This window comes from Malania oleifera, chromosome 2 (genome assembly GCF_029873635.1).
Source record: "Malania oleifera isolate guangnan ecotype guangnan chromosome 2, ASM2987363v1, whole genome shotgun sequence".
NCBI lineage: Eukaryota > Viridiplantae > Streptophyta > Magnoliopsida > Santalales > Ximeniaceae > Malania > Malania oleifera.
Genome location: NC_080418.1, coordinates 85,698,643 through 85,718,687, shown reverse-complemented (window position 1 = coordinate 85,718,687; position 20,045 = coordinate 85,698,643). Strand labels below are relative to the sequence as shown.

The 20,045-nt window shown below is 35.4% G+C and overlaps 1 protein-coding gene across 2 annotated transcripts in view; it reads left to right on the top strand.

Annotated features, from left to right (window-relative positions):
* The window catches only part of LOC131149522 (callose synthase 7), a 98,205-nt gene extending 78,756 nt beyond the window's left edge, over nucleotides 1–19,449 (top strand). For both annotated transcript variants that reach the window (XM_058100042.1, XM_058100041.1), the window contains exons 27-42: nucleotides 11–119; nucleotides 214–365; nucleotides 2,087–2,196; nucleotides 2,286–2,405; nucleotides 2,499–2,567; nucleotides 2,696–2,885; nucleotides 2,966–3,077; nucleotides 4,136–4,258; nucleotides 4,347–4,489; nucleotides 4,654–4,737; nucleotides 6,615–6,727; nucleotides 6,798–7,027; nucleotides 8,148–8,945; nucleotides 9,038–9,088; nucleotides 17,890–18,075; nucleotides 18,994–19,449. In XM_058100042.1, coding sequence (XP_057956025.1) covers nucleotides 11–119; nucleotides 214–365; nucleotides 2,087–2,196; nucleotides 2,286–2,405; nucleotides 2,499–2,567; nucleotides 2,696–2,885; nucleotides 2,966–3,077; nucleotides 4,136–4,258; nucleotides 4,347–4,489; nucleotides 4,654–4,737; nucleotides 6,615–6,727; nucleotides 6,798–7,027; nucleotides 8,148–8,945; nucleotides 9,038–9,088; nucleotides 17,890–18,075; nucleotides 18,994–19,233 — 2,830 coding nt within the window. In that variant the 3' untranslated portion in view covers nucleotides 19,234–19,449. The remainder of the gene's footprint in view (nucleotides 1–10; nucleotides 120–213; nucleotides 366–2,086; nucleotides 2,197–2,285; nucleotides 2,406–2,498; nucleotides 2,568–2,695; nucleotides 2,886–2,965; nucleotides 3,078–4,135; nucleotides 4,259–4,346; nucleotides 4,490–4,653; nucleotides 4,738–6,614; nucleotides 6,728–6,797; nucleotides 7,028–8,147; nucleotides 8,946–9,037; nucleotides 9,089–17,889; nucleotides 18,076–18,993) is intronic.
* The last annotated feature ends 596 nt before the right edge of the window (nucleotides 19,450–20,045 follow it).

The following is a 20,045-nucleotide window of genomic DNA, read 5'->3' as shown; positions in this document are numbered from 1 at the left end:
CTCCTTGTAGAATCTTGGAAAGTCAATCACATTACCAAGAGAGTCCAAATGATAACATTGAGAGGTGGTTTGAAAAGATCCGCATTGGCTTTGCACAGCATAAATCTTGGAGGGAGAGGGTATTTTTCATTTCATTTTTTTTGTTTTAAATGTTTTATTGATTACTGTATGTGCTCATTTTTTGTATTATATCTTCTTTATTTTTCGCCACAGGTCAATAGGCTTTACTTGCTTTTGACTGTAAAGGAATCTGCCATAAATGTGCCTATGAATTTGGAGGCTCGCCGCCGTATTACTTTCTTTACAAACTCCTTATTCATGACTATGCCACCTGCCCCAAGAGTTCATGACATGCTCTCATTTAGGTTGGTTTCTGTAAAAGTTCATGATGTACTCTCCTTTTAGACTTTTGTATTCAAATTTTCTGCTTTACTTGCTAGTTGACATGTTTTGTTGTTTTCCTCTATCTTGAAGTTCAAGATCAATGATATTCAAAATGAACATATGCATTTTTTATTAAGGGAAAAAAAAAAAAAGGAGAATACAAGTAATGGATAATAAGAAGTCCATCAAAATGCAGTAAAAAGAACAAAAATGTAAAACAAAAATTAGCAGACTAAAATCAAAGAAATAGAGCCCTCTAGTCATGCTGGACATGGGACAAAGGAATTCTGCAAAAGTATGCACAGCAGAAGAGCTCTGCAAACAACAGACTACCCAAAGAATTTTCGTAAGTTCCCTGTCTTTTACACCCTCAACCACTTCATTGGCAACGAGAGCAACATCAAGAATGTATGTTAACTCCAAAAAATGCTGTCTGAACATTAGATATGCTTTGATTCATATATTGAGAAGTGCTTTTTTATTAATGAGAAAAAAGAAGAATACAAGTAATGGATAATAAGAAGTACATCAAAAAATAGGATAAAGCCAAGAAAAAAACAAAATTTAGCAGACTAATCAAAGAAATTGAGCTTTCCAATTACACTGGACATGGTTTAAAAAAAGTTCTGCAAAAGTACCCACAGTGAAAGAGCACTGCAAACAATAGACCGCCCACAGAATTTTCTTAAAGTCTACCTTCTTTTACACCCTCAACCACTTCATTGGCAATGGGGGCAACATCAAGAATGTATATACCTCCAACAATGCTGTCTGAGATGGGGAACTGACAGAAATGACAGCACGCAGTGGAGAACCTTTGTCCTTACAGTATTCCTGAAACTAATAGGCTGAAACTTTCTCACCTTAATTCAAACAATCCCTCTTAGGCATAAAAGGGTGATAAAAGTAGACTTGATAGTTGATACCCTTGCCCATTACCCTATTTACATGAACTAAAAGACCCTGTGGAACTTTTCAAAAATTGGATTTAGTAACCTGAAATTGAGGATGCCAAACAAGCTTCTACTGCTCTCTGTAGTGTTCAACAAAATGATCTGCAAGAGTTGAAATTCTACAACGATATTCTTTTTCCTAATTTGTTTTCTTTTACTCATGAGGCATGAGTTATGACCAATAGAAGTGACATTTGTGGTTGGGTTGAACACAACTCAAATTGGTCTTTATCTTTTTCTACTCTGATGGATGGTAATAATAGTTGTGCAGTGGCCTAAACTCAACATATCTCAGTCCTAATCTTGACATTGTTCAATGGCCTGTTTGTGGAAAATGAATGCTGAGAGGTAGCCATGATACAGAATGTCATGTATGATACTGACATTGCCTCGTGTGCTTTCAATGAAAAAATTAATGCAGAAGGTCATGGCACATGTGTTGCAACGATGAGATTTGATCATGAGGAGAAAATGAAGCTAGTGAGCTAATATTTGAAAAGAGAACACAATAGATAGAAAAATGAAAAAGACTATTACATGTAGTGTCAACATTGTGCAATGTAAAACTGTTGTCAATAACCACTAGTGCTTGCTGCAATTTGGTCTTAAGTCACATTGAAGTAGTTTTTCAAGATTTGAGCTCCCTGCCTTCATGTAGTTCAATGTTTTCTGTACCAAATGGATGCTTACTGTTGTAATTATTCATTTTCCAATATGATTTAAAATTTTCATTTTGTTTTATTGATTAGTGTTTTGACTCCATATTACAAAGAAGATGTTCTGTATACTGCGGAGGAACTTACAAAGGAAAATGATGATGGAATATCAATTTTGTTTTACTTGAAGAAAATATATCCTGGTGAGTTCTAAGATATATTAATGTGTTGTTAGTTTTTTATTTGGATTATGGATTAATTTACTGACTGCATGTTCTTAATGCAATACTAGATGAATGGACCAATTTCCAGGAACGCATAAAGGATCCCAAACTTGGATTTTCTGGCAAAGATGAAATGGAATTGACCCGTCAGTGGGTATCTAACAGGGGACAAACTCTTTCTAGAACAGGTTTAAATGCTAGTGAATTTAAGCCTTTCTTGCTCAAGCATGATTGTAATTTTTAGCTTAACCTCTGTCATTTTGTTTATATGCTTTTGCCAGTAAGAGGGATGATGTACTATAGACAGGCTCTAGAACTTCAGTGCTTCCTGGAACTTGGAGTAGATCATGGTAAGTTATTTTTTCTTTTGATGTGTATGATTATTCTGCATCACTTTATTGAAGTACCTTTCCATGCTTGACATTATATCTTCCAACTGGAAATTGATTGTCATTATCACTCATCATCCTCTTTGCAGATATTTTTAGTGGCTACAGAACCATTGATGTTGATAACCAAGATCAGAGGCTTCTCTTTGAACATTCAAAGGCCCTGGCAGATATGAAATTTACCTATGTTGTTTCTTGTCAGCTCTATGGTGCTCAGAAGAAATCTGATGATCCTCGAGACCGGATATGTTATGCTAACATTCTTAATCTTATGTTGACGTAAGTAATATTATTTTGAGGGAAATGACAGTGATAGATCCACAAAGTTTATAGCATCTAAAATGACAACTGTTATACAGGTACCCATCTTTACGCGTTGCTTACATAGACGTGACGGAAGAGACAATAAATGGAAGGCCGGAGAAGTTTTATTACTCTGTTCTTCTCAAGGGGTGTGATAAGTTAGATGAGGTACAAAAGACTTAATAATTACTGCAATGAAGTTTTTATTTTTACATCAAATTTTTATTGAACACTTTTAGGCCCTTGCCCCGTTGTTGTATTGAGCAATGCACTTGTTGTCAATGCACTTGTTAATAATTACTGCAATGCAGTTTTTATTTTTACATAAAATTTTATTGAACACTTTTAGGCATTTGCCCAGTTGTTGTAGTGAGCAATGCACTTGTTGTCAATGGTATTGTCCTCAACAACTTAGTGATCTACTGGTCTTCTTCTTCTTCTCAATTCCATGATATAGGGTTCAAATTTAACAAACTATATGTGTGTGCACGCTGTTATTGCTATATATAATAAATTAATTTCTCTATAGACTTTGCACTTGACTCAGTTGTGTTTATTGTGAAGAGACCTGTTTGAAAAATAGTAAAAGTATCCTTTTACATATTACCCTTTTATGACCAATATTGACTTAATAAATCATATTTATTGGTTATGCAACTGTTGATAACTAACATTTATCCTATAGTTTAAACAATCAATAAAATACAGCATGTGCTTATGCGTTTAAATGTCTTTGTTTATAAAATGATTGTTGATGTTTGTCTAATTCACTGCCTCAGACTGTGGAAGGATGTGCCCTGTCATTACAATCAGTTGTACAAAATTAACTTGTTATTGTGTGCTCAACAAAAATTTATGTAGCTATGGCGATAATGATAGTTGTAATAATTGAATGGACTATATTCAATGTTCATATTGGATGCTCAATTGTCATTTTAAATGGTCCTTGAAATATGATTTGTGTTTTCACTGTTTTCAATAACATGCTCTATTGCACTTCACACAGTATGTATTTGTCATGCTTGCACTTGATTTGTAATATTTTTATTATAAACCATACATTGTTAACTATGAAAACACTTCCCAAAATACCATCTGAGATTTCCATGTTCAACCACATATTTCTGTCAATTTTTTTTTTATCTATCAAAATTGTCATCATAATGTACACATACTATGTCAACTTATAAAATTCTATATTGAGATTTTTATTCTTTTTTAATTAGGAAATATATCGCATCAAGCTTCCAGGTCCTCCTACAGAAATCGGTGAAGGGAAACCGGAAAATCAAAATCATGCCATTATTTTCACTCGTGGAGAAGCTTTGCAAACCATAGACATGAATCAGGTAACTGATATGGTTCCATGTTGTCGCCTACATTTAGAGACACATTGATCAATGATGCATTTTGTCTTTTTGTGTTCTTTATCCCCAGGATAATTATCTTGAAGAAGCATTCAAAATGAGAAATCTTTTGGAGGAATTTAAAAAGCCTTTTCATGGGCAAGATATTAAGAAGCACGATAGACAGCGAAAGCCTACCATATTAGGTCTGAGGGAGCATATTTTTACTGGAAGGTTAGCCTCACCATAAAATTTTCATCTAATTTGATATTTCTGGGTATTTTAGCAAGTGTCTAGCAATAAAGCTCACAAGGAAAAACAAAAAGCATTTGATCTTTGGGTGAAGTAAGGTTGACCTTATTTACATCAACTCATTATACCCCTCTTTGATTTTTCAGTGTTTCGTCACTTGCATGGTTCATGTCCAATCAGGAGACTAGTTTTGTAACAATCGGCCAACGAATTCTAGCAAACCCTTTGAGGTAAGAGAATCCTAATTTTTTCTTAACTGAATGAATTCTGAAATGCATCGAAATGCATCTGCCATTTGACTATTGATCTGTGATTTGCCTTGTCTAAATCTCATTCATAGCTTTCTCTTCCTTTTTTTTTTCTTTTGTTTGTGGGAGCAGGGAAAGCTTTTTTTTTTTTTCAGTAGATGCTACCAGATTTTTTCTTATATTAGCTGAATGATATCCAAAAAATTTATTAAAAAAAAATAGAAAAGAAGAAAAAGAGTGTTTTCTTAAAGATCCCATGATATCATATCAAAGATAACTAGAAATGGCTTTAGAAGGGAGAACACACGATTTAGATTGATTTATAATATGCTGCTGTAATTCTTTTTTTGTATAGCTGTGATGACATAGTATCTTTAAAAAACTATTGTTAATTCCCTTTAAATGTTGCCAATAGACTTTCGTTTGGCTTCAGAACTTAATTTTTCTCCCATTCCATGTTAACCAGTAAAAGCCACAGGCATTAAACTACCAAAGTACTGCCTGATTATGCGCAATTTTTGAGTTCCCAATATACTTCAAAATCCATTTGTCAATAAGATAATGCCAACATAGATCCATCAGAAGGATTTAGCTTGTTATGTTGAAATAAGACAGTAATATGGTAGACAAGGCTTCTGGAAAGGACTGGGTAATTCCTCATCTTCTTGAGAATAACTGTATGCCCCTCTCCTCACCCCCCCCCCCACCCTTATTTTATTTTTTTCAAGGGTCCTTTAGTAGTCAAGTCATCCAATTATATGCTTGGGAGTTAAGCTGTGGGTTGGTTTTAGATTTTCCTAGAATCCCAAGAAAGTTGTGTTCTAGTAGGATTGGTTAGGGTGGGGTCTATGAAAGGGTTGTGATCTTTTGATATTTGATAGATGAATGAATTAAAAATTTTCTGGCACTGAAGCTGTGTCTTGACCATGTGGATTTTCATTCTGAGTGGGTTTCTCACAAGGGTGGATTTCTTGGGTAATCTTTCTTCTTTTCTTCTCTAAGGTAATGTTCAGACGCAATGTTCGCAGAACCTGAGGAACTGTTTAGTCGTGGAAAACAATTTTCATTGTCAATTTCAAAATAATTACAAAAACGCACTTTTAGTTTTCCTGCATTTCTATGGAGAACTTGCAAAACAGTAGAAAAGATGTTTTTGAAGTTTCCTATGCAAATGTTCATGAATCAGAAAACAAGGTGCTGTTTCTGTAATTATCTAGAAAACTGAAGTGGAAAATGAAACTGTTCACAACTAAACAAGCCCCAAACTTCTCCATTCACACTACCCTTTGCAACCCCATCACTATGCAATCCTCTATCCAATCAAAAGCCTTAAAACTCATGAATAATTCCCTGCCTATGCAATGCTAAAAACACATTCTCCTTACTTCTGGAAAATTCCTAAAACCGTAATTTTCTTGCTGCCAGAATTTCCAGCTACCTGTTCCAGAATTCTTGTAATTAAATCTATCCCTAGTTGACTTCTAAACCGTGGCCTTACTTTCTACCATAATTGCTAGCCCTGGAATCCCCTATTTCTTCTAATCCTACAACTCCTGAAGCCAAGAAGACAGATTTTTCCTGATCTACTCGGCACTATGAAATAAAAATATGATTCTGTTTTGTTAATTTTTAATATTTTCATTATTTTAATTTTCTTAAAAGTGATAAAAAAGAAGTAATTTGCAGTGAGTGTTTTTGTATTTTATACCTTTGCTGTTGATGAAAACCTCTTGGTGTGTGTCTACCTATTGAAAATTGTATTAATAATTTTTTAATCCTAAGATGATTGGATGTAGGCTGACTTCCTTTCGTGTTAGTGTAGTCTGAGTTTCTGGTTGTTGTTCTGTGAAATTTTACAGGGTGCGTTTCCACTATGGACATCCTGATGTATTTGATAGAATCTTCCATTTAACAAGGGGTGGCATGAGCAAAGCATCAAGGATTATTAATTTGAGTGAGGATATATATTCAGGTAAGTATTTGGTTTATCAGAAAATGAATGGCAAGTTAGTATCCAATGGCTGATTGTGTAAAGCTTGTAGGATTTAATTCAACCTTACGAGGAGGATATGTAACCCATCATGAATATATCCAAGTTGGCAAGGGACGTGATGTGGGATTGAATCAAATATCACTATTTGAGGCTAAGGTTGCTAATGGGAATGGCGAGCAGACACTTAGCCGTGATGTTTATCGGCTTGGACGTCAGTTTGACTTCTACAGAATGTTATCATTCTATTTCACAACAGTTGGTTTCTATTTTAGTAGCATGGTATTGTGATCATTCTATTCCCCTTGAATTGATTATATTTCTTTTTCACAGTTCATTACTTAAAATAGTTATCTTGCTATTCTTTTAATATGTGATTGGTATGTCATTGTGAATTTTAGCTGTTTCAGTGGCTTATTTCCAATTGACTAACTTGTCTCCCCAAAATTATATAGTGGCAAAGATTCCTCATGGAATAACTAGAGCACTTGGGGTAGTTTACTTCTTTTTGCTAAAAAAATGGGAAGGGTCTGTGCAAGAATTCAAACACTCAATTGTGCAAGTGTTGGTATTACACTGTGGGCTGTTAGCAAAGCATGTAAAAAAAAATTTTAAAAAGGGGCTGAGAATAATGTGATGTCAACCCAATGGTTTGTACAATTTTGGAAGGCATCTGTTCACACTTAAACACAATATGCAAGCCAGCATATTTCTCAATTTTATATATATATATTTTTATATTTACGAATTTTTTTAGAATTATTTTTAGCAGGATCACCTAGTCTAGATTCTAGGGTATTATTGATTATTTGAGTTTATTCAAGTTTGTAAAATTATTTTGCTTGTTCTCTAAGCATAGTAAGTCATAAAAGACACTATATATTAATTTTATTGGGGAGTTGAATTGGAAGTGACATTTGTACTTTTTGCTCAAAATTTTACTTGTACGTCCAGTGGCACATTAAATGGTGTTGTGAAATTCAACATTTTGACATTATAATAGTTCTGTCATACATGTTTTGTATTTTGGCTTGCTTTGAGAAACAAAAGCTGGTTTTCTTTGGTTGCTGTGAGTAGTTTGACTCTTTTTGTGCAAAATATGATGGACTGGAACCCATATAAACAAAATTATATATAAAAAAACAATTAGTTTTTAAATTATTTTTTTAGCTTATTTTGAAAAGTTTGGGTAAAAACCCTATGTCTAACCCTAAAGCTACACTCCTATCCTCTTGAAGCTGCTGGAGTTACTCAAGTTTCAAACTTTTAAACTGCCCTAATTGATTGCAAGGCCAGTTCTCAGCTGTTTAATGTTGTTTTCATGGATCTGTTGTCATTATACAGTACTTAGATATGTCAAATTGGAAAATGTAGAGCATGATTTGGGTAATATGTTTTCCAGGTTACTGTGCTTACTGTATATGTATTCTTATATGGACGTCTATATATGGTTTTGAGTGGGTTAGAGAGGGCAATTCTTGAGGAGCCAAGCATACGTCATACGAAGGCCCTTGAAGAGGCTTTGGCTACACAATCTGTTTTTCAGCTGGGCTTGTTGTTGGTGCTACCAATGATTATGGAAATTGGACTCGAAAGGGGGTTTCGCACTGCCCTGGGCGATTTTGTTGTCATGCAGCTGCAACTGGCCTCTGTATTTTTCACATTCCAGCTTGGAACTAAAGCACATTATTATGGGAGAACAATCTTGCATGGAGGTTCTAAATACCGCGCCACTGGCCGTGGATTTGTTGTTTTCCATGCAAAGTTTGCTGATAACTACAGGCTTTACTCACGGAGTCATTTCGTAAAGGGGTTGGAGCTTCTTATACTATTAGTTGTGTACGAAGTTTATGGTGAATCATACCGTAGTTCAAATCTGTACTTGTTCATTACTTTCTCCATGTGGTTCCTAGTAGGCTCTTGGTTGTTTGCTCCCTTTGTGTTCAATCCATCTGGATTTGAGTGGCAAAAAACTGTGGATGATTGGACGGATTGGAAAAGGTGGATGGGAAATCGTGGTGGTATTGGTATCCAGTCGGATAAGATTTGGGAAGCTTGGTGGGATGAAGAACAGGAGCACCTGAAAAGCACAAATATTAGAGGGAGAATGCTAGAGATAATCCTTGCATTTCGTTTCTTCATTTACCAGTACGGAATCGTCTACCACCTCGATATAGCTCATCATAGCAAGAGTTTGCTGGTATTATACTTTGTTTCAATAATATTTGATTGTTTGGTTCTTTCATCTTCTTTCATATCCCACTTAACCACTATCTGGATTTTTCTTGTTAGGTCTATGGACTTTCTTGGGCAGTTATGGCAATCGCACTTTTAGTCTTGAAGGTATGGATATTATGACTTGAAGTCAATACTTCTTACCAAAACAAAACAAAACCAAAAAAATAAACAGGAAATGTTTGTTTGACAGTAGCTTTCATAAAATGTTTAATCTTAAATCCAACAGCAAGTTTCTGCATATCCCAACTCTTAGGGTGCATGACCAACTATGCAATAAATTGGATACTGTTATTTCTTTTGCCCTAATTATGACTCATGTTTTCCTGTAATTCCTTTTATTTATGTACTTCTAACTATTAATTTTTCTCACATACATAGGCATGAGTTGTTGCAAGTGAGCAATAAAACTATCAAATTTTTTAAAATAATGACCCAATATAATGCCCATAAAAAACTGGACGGAAGCTTATACATGGGAATAATTATTGGTTATTTAATATTATATATGCTAGTAAAAAAGAGTTAGTAAGGGTATTATGGTCATTGTTATGTACTTGGCATATATTAATGGAAGGAGTGACCTAATGTTGCGATTATGGTCTTAAATTTCCATCAATTTGTTGAAATTTCTGTTGAAATTCATGCTTTCCATTGCCCTCAAAATTAAAACAACGATTGTGTCAAAATTTCAACGAATCATCCAAAATTTATCAAAATCTCGAAATTTTAGAAAAACTTGTCAAAATTTTATCTATAGAATGAAATTTACTTTGGAATTCAAATTTGAGGTTTAGACACAAAGTAAAATTTCTCTCCTAATTATCTTTTTTTTTTTTTTATTGAAACAAATATTATTACGAGGGCTTTTTGAAATTATATGAAAAAATAAACTTACTGTTAAAACTTGTAAACATTTGTTGGCCGATAACCTAGTAGCTTAAGCTTTTAGGTAAAGTGGTATTTTGACATGGTATTAGAGCTGGTTACCAGGAGGCCTTAGGTTCTAGTATTGTTGCCAGCATTTATTGTGTGTGTTTAAAAAAATTATTGTGTTCCCAATCATGCATGTTATTTTTCGTGTGTTTGTCTCTCCACATGCTGTCAGGCTGCACATGTCAAGGAGTGTTAAAACTTGATATACATTTGTTGGCCCACAACCTAATAGCTTAAGCTTTTAGGTAAGTGGTATTCTAACACATACAACAACATTTTATTTGATCATTCTTGTCTAAATAGCTTTATTTGTATAATAAATAATATTTAATTGATTAATGAATTTAATCTATATTACCCATATATGTTCAATACACATTATATTACTACCATTGCACCTCAAACACAAAATAGATGTATTTAATTTGTAATATATTAGTCATAAAACTTACATTATTCTATTAACCATTTCTAAAGTTTCATAAAAGAATTCCATGCTGCTTTAGTACCAATTCCCGTCATTTTTTCAAATCAAAATTTCCATCAAAATTTTTCGTACTCTTGGAGCTTCGAAATTTTAGTTGAAAGCCAAATTTAAGACCTTGGTTGTAATTAGGCCTTCCAGTTTTTTTTTTTTATAGTAAATTAGGTCTTCCTTGGAGGATGGTCCTGAGACCTGAGTCTGATCTTTAAGTATGGAGCCATTGCCAAACTGAACCCTAAAACCCTAAGTCCTCTGCATCTCTACTGCTTTTGGAGAACAACCAGCACCTCCATAGACTTGAAAACCCCCAGCAGCTGCTGTGAGACAGCAGTGGCAGAAATTCCATTGATGAGACATCCAGTTCAGAACACCAAAATCCATTTAGATCTTGCAAAACCATCAGCATAGCCACCCACAAGAACTGTCAATCTGCCAATCCTTGAAACTCATCTCTGGAGCTGCCCTGATGTGCCAACCGAAGGTTGGCGGTGCTGACCCCACACACTGACATGTGAGGCTCCATACAGCCTTTTTTTTTTTTGTGATGGATTTTTACCCAAAGATCCCACCTTTTATTTGTTCATGTTCACACTCCTTGAATGATTGTGTGGTATTGCTGGAGGCAGCCTGTCAGTGACTACTGAGTTCACTGGGGCCTAAAACAGTGTTATGTTGCTGTGCTTGTGATTTGTCCCATTCGTCGAGCTTGTGTGTTGGGATTGAATTCATGAACCCCAAAAGTGTGTATTCCACCCTTGATTGGCAGACAATGTACTATATCTGTCTTAAAGGAGTATTTGAGGTTCCTACCATATCAAGGATCCCAGCAAGGTAATACAATATCATCATCTAGTCTCTATCCCACTAGTTTTTGGGTCATCGATTTTTGTGCCACTCATCATATGACATTGACAAGAATATCCTACCTTTTTTGGCCCTCTAGTAGTTTGAAAACTTACCTCAAGTTATGCTTGTTCATGCGTCACTGCTACGGTTAAGGGGATAAGAACCATGAATCCTACTCCCTCAATCTCTCTTTCCTCCTCTTTGTATGTTCCTAAATCCCCCTAAACTCATGTCTGTTAGCAAGATTAGGAGATTGCTAAACTGTTCTGTGACCTTCTTTCCCAATTTTGTTTTTATTCAGGATCTAAATGCGAGAAGACGATTGGCACAGGGTGTAAGACTGGTGGATTTTACTACTTAGCCGCTCTCTCCTCCTGTTTCAGGATCTAAACTCTTGAAGATGACTAGGAATCGTCTACTGTATTCCTTGAACATGCCTTGCTCCTGAGAGAGTTGGCTCGTAAGCAACTATTAGGGTTTTCTTCTCTCACGAAAACGTAGCTCTGTGAGAGTTTGCTCGCCTCCCCTAGGTTCTTAATGGAGCGCGTGTATATATAGGCTTCAATAGGGACCTTTGGGCAAATATGACTAGGGTTTGCCACGTAATTAAGAATTCCTAATCCGACCTGAATTCATCCTTAATTACGTTAATTATAATTCATATCACTAAAGAATTATAATCGCACTCCCTATCATATTCGAAATTAAATTTCGAGTTCCTATTATTAAATACTTATTTATCTTTCCACGTAAAGATTACAGATACCCGTCTATTAAATTAAATTACTGACAATTTAATTAATTGACATATTAATTCCCTGAGACCTTCCACTTAACTTATTTGATGTGCCGGCTTCAAAATCCACTTGCAGAGTTTGACACAATCAAAACTTATAAGCTTTCAAAGGGGGTATCATCAATCGTGATTTCAGGACGTGGATTCCATTAATAATTAATGTTCACCATACACATAATGTTTTCACCCAACTCACTGAGTATTTTGACCCATAAAGAATCTCACTCTTCTATGAATCAAAGTAATAAACACTATATGCATGTGTCCAATAATCATATCAGGATTAAGAGAATAAGCACTCATAATAACCATGAGGTATTAAGTGTTTTATATAGTCACTATAAAAACAATTACCTCAAGACGGTCATGTTCAATACACACAAAGTGTACTAGCACAAGGAGTTGGAACTGTACCATTCCTAATAGTCAAGACAAACCTATTAATACCTTGTGCTACAGTCCTGCCAATGGTGTGTCCAATTTCATTTTAGACTGTGAACAATAAACTTTTGTGTATAAGCCGTACTCTACACACTAGATCACCTACTATATAGAATAAAAGACACATATGCATAATCATTAAATAAATAATGTCAAGCAAACATTGCTCACAAAGATTCTCATTAAAATGGAATAACTGAAGTTATTAATAAATACTAAAACCGATTACATAAAACATGTTTTTCAATATAAATCCCTAACAGGTTGGTGGTAAACTAGTATCTTGGAAGAGTAAGAAATAAACTGTTGTGACCCAACTGATTCTTAAACTGTTGTGACCCAACTGATTCTTGAGTCTGAATGTAAGGCCATGGCACTCATCACATGTGAGTTGCTTAAGTTGAAGAATTTGTTGGAAGAACCGGTTGCCTATAGTTTCAACCAATAGAGGTGATGTGTGATAATCAAGATACTGATTACATTGTGTCCAATCCAGTCTTACTTGAGAGAAAGAAGCATATTGAAGTTGGTTGTTGGGCAAAGTTGTGCAAAGCTCATTGAAACCATTCGTGAAGTCTGAACACCAACTCACTAATATGTTCTCTAAAGCTTTAGGGGATGCCCAATTTAAATCAATTAGCAACAAGCTAGAAGCATATGATATCTATGCTCCAGCTTGAAGGGGAATGTTGAGTCTCATATTGAACAAAGCCACCAAAGGTGGCCTTCTCAAAGGTCTCATTTTAGGGAAGAATAGGAGTATTACGGAAGTTTCGCAGATGACACTATTTTCTATGAAGACCCTCGACAAATCCTTAACCTTTGATGCATTCTGTTGGTTTGAGGCATTCTCAAGGAAACCTGAGATTTATTCCAGCTGGGGACAGCTCTAGGAAACCTCTCCTTGCTTTTCTTTTGGGCAAAGTAGGGACATTTGCTGGCACCTGACTCAGGTCCCCCTCTTGGAGCCAATTCAAAGACAAAGGAGTTTAGGATCCCATAATTCAAAAGTTTGAGAAGAAGCTATTGGGATGGAAAATAATTTTTTTGTCAAAAGGTATGAGACTATTCTCTTCAAAAGCACTTTGAACAATCTCCCAGTCTATTATATGTCCCTCTTCCTTTCACATTATTCAGTTGTGAAAATGTTTGAAGGAATTTGCAAGGGAGGTTCTTTTGAGGGAGCTCAGCAGAGGAATTCAAATATCTTCTTGTCAATTGGGTGATGGCTAAACAACCTATTTGATTGGGAGGCTTAGGGCTAAAATCCCTTCCAGTTTTAACAAAGCCCTCCTAAGGGAATCTCTTTGGAGGTTTATGAAGTAAAAATACCACCTTTGGTTGGGGGTCATTGCTTCTAAATATGGTCTTCAACGCAATGATTGGATCACTAATGTTGGGAGAGGGTCCTACAGAGTTGGTGTTTGAAAAAGCAGTACTTCTCGGCCGGGATGATTTTTCCCTCTTATCAGCTTCCAAGTTGGGAAAGGAGACAATGTGTTCTTTTGGCACAATATTTGGTGTGGACAAATGCCCCTCAGCACAAAATTTCCCTCCATTTTCAGCTTGGCTTGCGATAAGGATGCCCTTCAGTTAACATCTTCAGATTACAAACCAAAGGATTTTGCAGAACATCCCATTGGTTAGAAATGCCACTGATTGAGAAATTGACCACGTCAGAGGCTTTTATGGAAGTTTGTACAAATTTCAAAATCGGAAAATTTCCAATGATCCAAAGTGAATCCTTGATAATAATAGCTGATTCACAGTCAAATCATTTATAGGAAACACTATCCATCGGAAACAAACAGAAGCAACTTCCCTTGGAAACCCATCTGGAAAAAAGCAACCCGCGCCAAGTTTGCTTTCTTTGCATGGGAGGCAATGCATGGAAATATTTTAACCCTTGACAGCATGCAGTAAAAGGGGCTGCCCCTTGTTTGGAGGTATTTTTTTCTGTCTGGAGAATGCTAATCTGTTGGCCGTATCCTCTTGGACTGCCTGCAGTGGGTAACAAACTGCCATTACTAAAATCCTCCTATGATAAATCCTTCATTCTGTTGGTTCATCAGTAGTATAGGAGGAAACACAACTAATTGACGCTTGGTGCAACTTTAGTTTAACTAGTTGCAATGCCATTTACACAATGGCCTAATGGAAATAATTACACCTATTTCTTGTTAGTTTGATTTACTATATTATAAATATAATTTGCACTATTTAGCAAATTTTTATTAACTCTGCAATAAGTTTGATAGAGTTAACTAAGGAGTTCAGTTTATTTGGGTTTTGGGCTCAACATAAGTGTCACTGATAATGTTGTTCCAGGGACTGACTCTGATTTGAGACAGCATTTAAACTGTAGGTAGCTTTGCATTTATTTGATTCATGGTATTTCATTGTCTGATGAAATTGATGAAAATTGGATACTCAACTATTGTGGTGAAGAAGACGGTCCTGCCATTTTTGCTATACTCTGTAGAGTCCCCAGTTTTTTGTTATTTTAGCAATCTGCAGGAACAAAAAATTTTGAAAATCATGGTTTTTGGGCTTACTTAAGTTTCAGGCACCTAATCTTTATCATAAGTAATAGTTTATGTGTCTTGGTTTTTTTTTTTTTTTTTGGCTTTGCTTTGCTTTTGCTTATGTTTTTGTTGTATCCATTTGTAGATAAGTGTAATTTTGCTTCTGTCTTTTCTCATTTATGTTTCTTTTTTCCATTATGTTTTTTCCTTCTCTTATGCTGGGTTGCAAGAAATAAGGAACTAGCATATCTCACACACATAAAATAGGTAGCTTTGTTCACCACTCAATGCCACCAAAGAGATATAGAACCAAGAAAACTCACCACTCTAAAGATACAAAATAATTCACCACTTTAGAGATACAGAGTTTAAAAGATAACTACCCACAAAGGAGATGCAAAACTGAAGAGAAACAAGACAACGCCAAAGTCTCCAATTTTCATTCTAAATCACACTCTAATCTACTAATACATGCCTCAAATGCTTTTATAGTCTTGGAATAACCCTCAAAGCTTAGGAAAATGATAATCCATGTTTTCTAGAAAAATATAATTGAATTTGACAAAATAAAGACTCAAAACAAGAGCTTAACACGTTTTCTTACGTAGGGAACACAAACACACACATAAAAAACTTAAATTGACGAACTGCACACTAAAATTCAAACTACCATAACTTCTAGTAGACCACTCCAAGTAATGTCTATTTTAATCCTTTCAAAGGAGCACTTCTTCAACTTGAATTTCATATACAATGTGCATATTTTCAACCTCTAGAATCTTTTTGAAAAAGGGCTCAAAATTGAGCCGAAACCTGCTGGTCCACAAATTCTATAACTGAATTTGTACACATCATTTATCCACCTTCCATCAGTTCAATTTCACTTGAACTCATTGAACACACTCCTATGTCATGCTCCCCTAGTTGAAGGAGACTTGTCCTCGAGTCATGTGCTATCATCATCTAAGGAGAAAAATCAGCAACATTGGAAGTGTCTAAAACATCATTATCGGCTGGAAGTTCAATTTTGTAGGCATTTTCACCCATCCGCTTGAGAACCTTGAATGGATCATCAGCCCTTGGCTTGAGCTTTCCAAATTTGCCCCAAGGGAATCTCCCTTTCCCAAGGTGAACCTAGTCTAGATCACCTTCATTGAATTCAACATATTTTCGATGCTTGTTGGCTTGACAAATACTTCTCATTTTGCTTCAGTCTTTTATGAATTATGGCTGTGATTGGGACTTTGGGGCATAAGAATATAATGTAATTTGATCTCCCTTGTACTCTACCTACCCATGGTGGATTTCTGTCCATCCTGGAACCCATGGACAGGTTTCACACCTGAACAACATAAATTTGTATGTGTTCACCCGTCGGGTTTTGACTCGTTTTGCCACCCCTAGATACACAAGATGAACAACTGATATAGGTAGCTTAGAGCAGCTCTATTTTTCAAGAATTGATAGACCATAAATGGACTGAAATATAGAGCGAACAATTGAAGTGGGTCAAAAATTCGTCAATCATGAACCATCAGTCAACCAAAACTAACATGGAGAAAACAAATTTGTAGGTAAGAAATTGGTCTACCTGTTTAACCACTAAAGCAACTTAATTCACTGATTCTGGAAAAACTGAGCCATCTTCAGTCTCATGCACTGGCATACTGGAACTAATCCTTTTCTGTTTCCCAGATGTACAATACTCACAAGAGCCCATTTTCCCTGTACTCATCACAAAGTAGAAGGACATGATCTTTGTCTTCTATTTTAATATTCAGATTTCTACCGATCCAAAATTATGAACTGAAATGCATCAAGATGGGTCTTATGGGAGCACCTTGAGTCGTGTAATCTAAGCAAACTGCTTAAGATGGAGTTTGCTCACGAGAGACTGTCATATAAAATAGATTCCAACTTCAACCACAAACTCGCTGCTAAACCTTCATGAAGAACTCTTCATAAGACCTCATTTGACAAATATAGATGAACTAACATGAAAGCTTGTTTAGTATCTCTTCCTTCTCATCTTAGAGTCCTTGTGCTAGGTGTTTGAACTTTTCCAGCCAAAGCTTTCACTAAGCCTTGCTGAGGCAAAGATGCTTCTATCTTGACTTTGGCATCTATCTTGACTTGTCATAAGCCAAAACTTATGATATAATAAACCTCAATTGCAAACTTTGTAGACATCTCTGGATCCAAATTGTCATAAATTCCTTGCTCTGGTACCAGATTTTCGTGGAATCATACAGAAGGATTGGCACAAACTGACTGGTTGAAGTGTAAGAGTACAACACATGAAAATGAAAGCAAAATAAAGGAAGCACAAACGAATTTACGTGAATCAGCTGTTTAGCCAACGTCCATGGGTGGCACAAGGGATAGGAATCCACTATGAATGAAAGAGTATAGTGGAGATCAAATCAGATACCACTCTTGTCTCAAAACCCTAATTGCACCCATAATTCATAAAAGGAAATCATGCAACAGCTTTTCTCACACTCAAGAAGCCCTAAAAAACTCCAAATAGAAGTTCCTAAAAGTTCCCTTGACAATCCTCTGTATGATTTGCACATGATGAATAACTGAAATTGACAGTTCAGAGCTTTTTTAGAGATTGATCAACCAAAACAGAAAGCAAACAATTCTGTTGGCTCAAAAATCAGGCTCATGAGCCATTGGTCAACCTGAACTAGAAATAAAATGATTCTGTAGGATTAGAAATGAAAATCAGTTGATTGGTTCTAGCAGAACTGAACTATACCTTGCATGCCCGTGCACACACACATATTATTTACTTACATTTGTATGATATCATCTACTATGAGGATAGGGTCTATTCATTTGTTCTAATGCTGTCTGTTTTTTATGTTGCTCTTAGATGGTATCAATGGGTAGACGAAGATTTGGCACCGACTTTCAGCTCATGTTCCGCATCCTGAAAGGCCTTTTGTTCCTGGCCTTCATATCAGTAATGACAGTATTATTTGTAGTATGTGGCCTCACTATATCCGATTTATTTGCTGCTGTCCTTGCCTTCATGCCCACGGGGTGGGCCCTTCTTCTTGTAAGTTCAGTTTCCAATTTCTGCATTCTAAAAGTAGGAAGATGCAATGGCATATTCTAATTTTGCTGCATGTAATCAAAAAAGTTTATTGAGTTACAAATATGGAACTATAAACTAATGAAGGGCCACACTCGGCAGCCCAGTGCCCAAGGATGCTACCAATCCAATGTATGCAACCTCGCTTCTGAATGAGAGGCTGCTTTGGCAACTTGAAACTCATGACACCTAGGTCACAATGGAGTAACCTTATTGATGCACCAGGGTCTGCTTTATTTTAGCTAATAATTACTAGGTGAATGCAAATGCCTCTCTCTGGATGAGTGCATTGGCCTCTCTCTCTCTCTCTCTCTCTCTCTCTCTCTCTCTCTGTCCCTAGGAAATTACTGTCACTACTTCTCTCTCTCTCTCTCTCTCTCTCCCTAGGAAATTAGTTACTGTCCCAAATTTTTTTAATATATTTTTACCAAATATGATTCATGCATAAATGTGGGTTCCTTAAGCTGGCACTTTAAGTGAATCTCAGACTCCAAATAATTCTCTCTATCCTGACCAATAGTTCTTGTATCTCAAAATTTTCAAATGGGATTTTTAGATTTGGAGTATATTGGTTCTTCAAGTTTTTAGAATTAGCATTTAGCCCCATTAATATATGCAACTAAATGATACAATCTTATGGCTCTAGTGTGGTTCAAACAGTAGCAATTTCTAAGAATGTTTTGCTTGCAAAATGCAATGTCCTGAATGGAACTAGAAATGACATGTCTTTGAAAACTACAACATGATTTTCATGTATGACATTTTTTTAAATATATATATATATATATATATTAAAATGTGTAAGTTTTCTTTATTATCATTATTATTATTATTATTATTATTTGGACTGACAATCTAATTTCTTTATCTTGTCTTTCAAAGATTGGGCAAGCGTGTGGGTCATTGTTTAAGTCTATTGGATTCTGGGACTCAATAAAAGAACTGGCTAGATCCTATGAGTATGTAATGGGACTATTAATCTTCTTGCCCATTGTCATATTGTCATGGTTCCCGTTTGTATCAGAGTTCCAAACGCGCTTGCTCTTCAACCAGGCATTCAGTAGAGGCCTTCAAATTTCAATGATTCTTGCTGGGAGAAAGGATAGAGAATCATCCAGTTGATGTTGACAGCTTTGTTTTATCTCTGGAAAGTACAATCACGTCACTTATGCTTTCCTTTTTCTTTTCCTTTTTTTTTTATTCGTTTGAATGTAGATATTATCTTCATGAGTTCTGCTTTTTTTTAAACAAATGTACCTACAGTTTTGAAGAAGTAAATTACACTGTTATCATTTAGTTTTGAAAATTACAATGCCCAACCGCTATTATTTTCCCTCTTGATGGGTCTTCAAGCATGATATCATGAAAGTGAGTGCATGAGAGAATGTTTACCTTGTATGGACCTTGTGACTAATTAAATTACAAAAACTAAAGACAAATGTCCAATTTACATGTTTGTCCTAACTTCTCCTTTCTATTTTAGAAATTCAATTTTAATCTAATTTTTGAAAAGGTAAAATAAAGAAAAACTTTTTCAAAAGACATTTTGGGAGTATCTTTGTGGATGGGGGAGGCAATACTTTAAATCCCCTTTTATTGAAATTCAATGAATTAGCACCTTAGAACACTAGTTCCATAAATGATTATCATACTGGCCTTTTGTGTGTGTGTGTGTTCCTTTTTGGATTACAAAGTTTTGAAAGGAATGATTGAATTTTGAAAAATATTGGAAATTTTATTTCGAAGAACTAGGCGAACTGCTTATAAAGATCAATTGGTTGCCCTTTGCAAATTTTTCTTCTTTTTGTTTGTTCATTTTATAAATTTACTAATCTTCAACCTTTTTTTGAAAAGGATCTATGTAGAGGATATAACTTTATGAAAAGCCTACTAAATGCTTAATCAAAACATATGCACAAACATAAAATTATATA